The sequence below is a fragment of the Dromiciops gliroides genome, chromosome 1, assembly GCF_019393635.1.
Source record: "Dromiciops gliroides isolate mDroGli1 chromosome 1, mDroGli1.pri, whole genome shotgun sequence".
NCBI classification, from domain to species: Eukaryota; Metazoa; Chordata; class Mammalia; order Microbiotheria; family Microbiotheriidae; genus Dromiciops; species Dromiciops gliroides.
The window spans coordinates 46,746,551-46,753,085 of NC_057861.1; the positions used below are offsets into that span (position 1 = coordinate 46,746,551).

The 6,535-nt window shown below is 44.6% G+C and overlaps 1 protein-coding gene across 1 annotated transcript; it reads left to right on the forward strand.

The window, feature by feature from the left end:
* Positions 1 to 4: 4 nt before the first annotated feature.
* Positions 5 to 6,535, forward strand: NDUFA7 (NADH:ubiquinone oxidoreductase subunit A7). Its single transcript, XM_044005468.1, has 4 exons — positions 5 to 149; positions 1,085 to 1,134; positions 4,310 to 4,459; positions 6,239 to 6,535. Exons 1-4 carry the CDS (start codon positions 99 to 101, stop codon positions 6,333 to 6,335), a joined length of 348 nt encoding a protein of 115 aa, XP_043861403.1. The 5' UTR covers positions 5 to 98; the 3' UTR covers positions 6,336 to 6,535.

The window sequence follows — 6,535 nt, forward strand, 5'->3', positions numbered from 1 at the left end:
CGCCTCCGACTCTCGCGAGATTTTAGCGCGAGCGCTCTTTCGCTTCCTTCCCAGCAGCCTTTGCGGCTCCGGTTGTTGCCCTTCAGGCCGGACTCAAGATGGCGTCGGCCACTGGCTTCATCCAGTGGCTCCGGAATTCGGCCTCAGGGGTGCGGTGACAACCCTAAGAACCGGGGCACTATCTGGTGACGTTGGGGACGAAGAACTAACTAACTGACTGACCGACATCCCCGTCTTTCCTTCTGTCCTTCCCCCCCCCATCTCGCGACCTACCTTGACCTACACCCTCTGGCCTATAACCCCCCCCCCCGCCTCTTGTTTCTGTCGCATCCTCACCTGTGGCCCCTCTCTCCCCTAAACTCTTCTCCTGCACCTCTGTCCCCGCTCCTTGTCCAGGACCCCCCAACCCGGACCCTTGTTTCTATCCTCAGCAGTCCAACCTCTACCCCCACCTTTTCTCCTCTGCCTCCTACCCCGTGCCCTACACCCCTGTCTCCGGTCCCAATCTTTGACCCCACTGCCCCGCCCTCACTCCTGACCCTGTACCTCGAGCACCCCTTGGTCCCTTGTCACTGTTCCCGCCTCCGACCTCAACTTTGACTCTACTTCCCCCAAACTCTGCCCTTCAATCCCTGCCCCCTCCCCACCTTCCTTTACCCCTCCCCAGTGCATCCATCCCTATTACAGGCTCCTTGTAGCCTGTCTCTTTTCCACCACTGTCCCTCCTGCTCTCATCCCCTCCCTCCTGTACACACCACTGCTCCCTATGCCGAACGATGAGTTTATTCCTCCCTGGGGTTTTTCCCTCACATTTACCATAGACTCCAACCCTGCCCTTCTCTCTTGCTCTTTCTCTCCTTTTTTCTTGGATATGACCCAAGACTCTCTACTTTCTATCCTATGGCCCACACCTGCCTTTTGAGATACTTCATCTCTTCCTCCAGGGTCTGCCTCTCTCCTCATTACCTCCTTCTGCCCTGGGATATACCCTTGACTGAACCCCCTGGGCACACCCCATGCCGTAGACTCCCTGCTCTCATCCTGTGCTCACCACTGTATTCTCATCATTTTCTTTTCTTCACAGCATAATCTCCAAGCTAAGTTGCAGTTACGTTACCAGGAAATAGCTAAGAGGTGAGCAGGTTTACTACTCTCCCTTCCCATTCCCATCGCTTCCTTCTTTGTCTAGATGTGGGGTCAGCAATTTTGTAGCTCGGTCTTTCCAGAAATTTGCCTAAGGGCTAGACAGGAGAGGAAAGGAAGAATCAAGAGAAAAGTGAGAGGGAAGAAGGGAGAATAAAGAGGAAAAGGAAAAGAATGATGATTCCATGTTTTTTCCCCTCACATTACTGTTTTCCGTGTGCTTTTATTTGTTGGTCTTATTTTATCCAGACAGCTCTTGAAGGAGACAGGACAGGTGAGAAAATGAAGACAGAGCTAAAGTAACTTAACCAAGAAGGAACCAGAATTCATGAACTAGCTTATTAATTACAATAAAACTAGCTTTCTATGAAATTGGCTTATATGGGCTTAAACGAAGTTCCTTGAAGCCTGGGACTGTGTTTTATCTCTTTTTGTAAGCCTAGTATTTGCACATAGTAGGTGCTTAATAAATGTTTATTGTTTGTTTGGTTGTACTAGCTGCCTCTTGAGAAGAGGCTTGGTAGATTCTAGGAATTTGGGGATAGTAAAAATGCAGGTCAGACTTGAGGTCTTACATCTTTGAAAAGGGATACTAGTGTACTTTTGTTGGGAATTCTTAGATCCAGCCCTCCCTTTTGACTTTCTGAATTCCTACCTTTAATTTGAAATGAAAAATAAAAAATAATAAAAAGTAGCTTATAATTTCTTATTAAAATTTTCAAGAATGTTTTATCATGCTTTGAGGATAACTTTTATGAGAAAGGAAAGCAGTTTTTCATAGATTTTCTATAGAATAACATATAAGCTCATACATCTAGAGGTAGAAATGATCTCAGAGGCTTCTAGGCCCAGCTCCTCACTTTATATATAAGGAAAAGGAAGTCCTGGAATGAGAATTGATTGTCCAAGGTTATATAGGCAATAAGCATCTGAGGTAGGATTTGAACTCTGTTCTAACTTTAGAGGTACTGTTCATTCTCTGTTCCACTCTGCTTCCTCACCTTCATGGTCACTTAATTGACTGAGAGATGCAGGAAATACAAGATCTTTGTCTGCATTGATTACAAAAAAGCATTTGTCTTGGTAAAACAAAACATAGCTTCAAATATTCCTTCAGTAAGGTATTTCCTATTTATATAGTAATAGAAGATGCCTTCATAGAAGGGGCAGCTAGGTGGTGTGGTGGATAGAACACCGGCCCTGGAGTCAAGAGGACCTGAGTTCAAATGCAGCCTCAGACACTTGACACTTACTAGCTGTGTGACTCTGGGAAAATCACTTAACTCCAATTGCCTCACCAAAAAAAGAAAAAAATTCCTTTATGTAGACCTGAATGAAAATATCAAGATACAGTTTAATGTCCTAGTTGAAGCTCCTGGCTATAGGGTAGGAGAGGACAGTTCAGTATAATAAAAAGGGCTTTGAATTTTTCATGAGAAGACTTGGGTTTGAATCTTGGCTACTTTTCATTTATATGATCTTAGGCATCATCATTCCCTAAGGCTCAGGTCTTCCTAAAGTCTTCCCTCAAGAAAGCTGCTTAGAGGTGGCAAAGAGGCTAGAATGTTAGACCTGGAGCTAGGGAGACTCATACACTAGCTTGGTGACCCTAGACAAGTCACTTCACTTCTGTGCCTCATTGTCCTCAACTGTAAAATGAGGATGATGATAATAATAATAACACCTGTTTGACAGAACTGTTTTAAGGACCAACTGCGATATTGGTAAAGCACTATGTAAATCCTAGCTGTTCTTATTATTAGAGAAGACTCCTCAGGAAAATGAAGGTGCTGGGCTGGATGATGTCTAAGGTCCTTCCAATTCTAAATCGTAAGCCATAACATAGTTATCGGCTAAGACTAGACATCCTATGAAGGCTTCGGTTCATTCTTTTCCTTTCCCGTCCATCATGGTCACACCAAGAACACTGGACTAGAAGGTAGGAGTTAAGCCTTGCTATTGCAGTTGAAGTCATCTGGGCCTCAGTTTCTCCATCTGGAAAATGGGAATAATAATTCCTGTCCAGAAGGATCAAATGAGATCCTGTACTTGGAAGCAAAATAATTCATAAGATCTAAAGCCCTTTACAAATGTGAGTTGGGGTTACAATAATATTATGAATTATTATCATAAATGTTGCTCTTTCAGATTAGTATCCATAGCCAATCATTCTTTGTTTTAAAAACAGTCCCAGGGGCAGCTAGGTGGCTCAGTGGATAAAGCACCAGACCTAGATTCAGGAGGACCTGAGTTTAAAGCTAGCCTCAGACACCTAACACTTACTAGCTGTGTGACCCTGGGCAAGTCGCTTAACCCCAATTGCCTCACCAAAAAACCCAGTCCCTCAGTGGAGAGCAAATACGGGACCCTTGCCAAAGTACCTGATTTCCTGAGCCGGCAAGGGTGCATGGGATTCAAGGTCTGGGGTACTGTGTTCACTTACAGGCAACACATTTCAGGCAGGATGTTGGCAAGTTAGAGATCCAGGCTGGGGAGTAGAGACTGCAGAGGAAGGGACATCAGAAGAGCAGGGCACATTTGATTTTCCAATCTTCCAAGTCCTTGAAGGCTCTCGTGTAGGAGAGAGACAAAGCTTGTTTTGGCTTTGCTTCATAGAGCTGAATTAGAATTAGTGGGGAGGGAGCTTCAGAGGCAGATCTGGAGATCAGTATGAAGTGACTTCTTAGCACTTAATGCTACCTGGGAAGACTGGAGGCTTTCACAGGCTCCTCCCAGCTGAAGAAAGCTCAGCTCAGCTGTTGGCAACAAGAATAATGAAGACCATGTAGCTCCCAGTGACTTCTCTGTGCAGTGGCTCAGCTTCCCTTCCGTGTTTGACCCTGGATGTCTGTCAGGTACCAGGTTGGCACATTGGATAGGGTCTGGACTTGGAGTTAAGCCACTTAACCTCGGTTGGCCTCAGTCTTCTCCTCTGTAAAATGGGGATAATGATAATACTATCAGCCAAGGTGGTTTTGAGGTTAAAATGAGATAACATGTAGATGCTTTAGCATAGTGCCCAGCATAAAGTAGGTGCTTAATAAGTAAATGCTTATTAAAATTTTAAAAGTGAAGAGGCATGGGGTCGACATCGACAGAGACGATCGAGAGCTACTGCTAGCATGGAAGATTGTGACTAACAATGAAAGTGTGTGATTTTCTTTAGAACTCAGCCACCCCCTAAGCTGCCAGTGGGCCCTAGCCATAAACTTTCAAACAATTACTATTGTACTCGTGATGGACGACGGGAAGCCTCTCCTCCTTCAGTCGTAATGTCTACTGTGAAAGCTTTGGAGTCTGGTCTTGCTGGTAAGAGGTAAGTCTTTTCTGAAGGAGACTTAGGGTCCCCTCAGGCCTAGATGACCCTGCCAGGTTCTTCTGTCCTTGGCTCATATTTATACTTCACTTCAAGATTTGTAAAGCACTTTATAGACATTGTCTCATTTGATCCTCACAACCCTGTGAGGGAGGTGTTAGTGTTGTCCTCGTTTCCTAGATGCCCATCAAGGTTGAGGTACCTAGGATTACACAGGGGTGGGTGTACAATTTCGGTATTCTGTCCGTTATGCCGTACTACCCCCTTGCACCGCAGACTTCATGTATGCGAACCTAAATTTGCCAACTCCCTTACTTGATGTTAAAAAATTTTATGATGCAACCCCATCTGACCTTACCCACTGCTCTCCAGCCTTATTCCTCTTTCAGACAGGCCAGTTTTTTCATCTTTTCTCCTCACTTGCGTTAATTCTGTTGTTTATCAGTATCATATTACACATGTATCAGTTGAAGAAACTAGCCTGTTTAGGTTGGAGAAAAGAAGACTTAGAGGGTCCTTGATAATTGTCTTAAGGATTTCCAAAGCTCTCATGAGAACGTGGGGCTCTTTCTGCTTGGCCCCATAGGGCAAAACTGGGGACATTGGGTAGAAATTGCTGAGAGGCAGGTTCTCCCTTGATGTCAAGTTAATGGATCCCTACAGTGAGGCCAGGAGAGAGGGAAAGGTGTCCTTGGTGAGTTCTTGGAAGAGCCAAAGCTCCTCACCTCTTTTCTAGTGCTTTTCCCACTGTATCCTACCATCTCTGGAGGGAGGTCGTGGTGCTGAGCCCTGGAGACCCTGTTTCTTTAATCAGTTGGACTAGAATCCTTCTTTAGATGGAGGGAAGCCTGTACTGGAAATGACCAACCAGTAGCTAGGAAGGAAGGACTTGAGGAAGAAGGCTGGCAAGTCCCTTGATGCCTGGTTTTTCAGACCTTCCACAGTGGAACCCCACCCTACTTCTTCAACCTTTTTTATTAACCGTTTTGTAAGGATCCACAATCTAGATCATATTGTAAAAATGTGAAAATTTGGGGCAGCTAGGTGGTTAAAGCACTGCCCTTGGATTCAGGAGGACCTGAGTTCAAATCTGGCCTCAGACACTTAACACTTACTGGCTGTGTGACCCTGGGCAAGTCACTTAACCCCAATTCCCCCACAAAAGCAAAAACAAAAATCAAGTTATGACGGACTTTTGGGGGCATCTAGGTGGTGCAGTGGATAAAGCACTGGCCCTGGATTCAGGAGGACCTGAGTTCAAATCTGGCCTCAGACACTTAACACTGGCTGTATGACCCTGGGCAAGTCACTTAACCCTCCCATAACCCCACCAAAAAAAAAAAGTGAAAATTGATTCTTTTTACACAGGTTGGAGTATAGCAGCTCACAGTGGTATCAGGTCATGAAATGTATTACTGTTAGATACTAACTCTTCTACCATGCTTAGCTGCCTTGTTTAACTCTGTTTTTATGGAAGTAGAAATTCCCCCCCCCCCCCCCCCCCCACTCAGCAGTTTCTAAGATCCCTAAGGACAAGAACTATGTATGTCTCATCTAGGCTTTAGATTTTTCTTAGCATTTATCAGTTTTCTTCACACTGGAAGCCTGTAATAAAAATCAGTTGAATTGAATTTAGTGATTGTACTTCCTGTTCTAGAAATGGGAATCTCAAAAGCTGCTTGTCTCATGACCCAGATATGATCTCTTTTGTGTGCTGGGTTTTGTTCTTTAATCTCTTTTATAAATTAGGCCCTCCCTAAAGCTGTCTTCTTTCTCTAGCTCAAATGAGGCTATGACAAGTTCTGGGAAAAAGCCAATTACACCAGCACCTCCCATGAAAAAGTGGGAACTGTCAAAGGATCAACCATATTTGTGAAATGGACATGGGAAGATGAACATACAGATGCTGAGAGATTGTGTTTTTAGGGGACTGACTTGAAGGCACCAGCTCAGCTGCAGAGGCATCATGGAGGATCATGCAGAGTTATTTTACCTTGGGGCAGGGGGGTTGGGGAGAAACATATATCCTAATACATGATAAAAACAAAACAAAACAAAAAACTGAGCTCTGATATT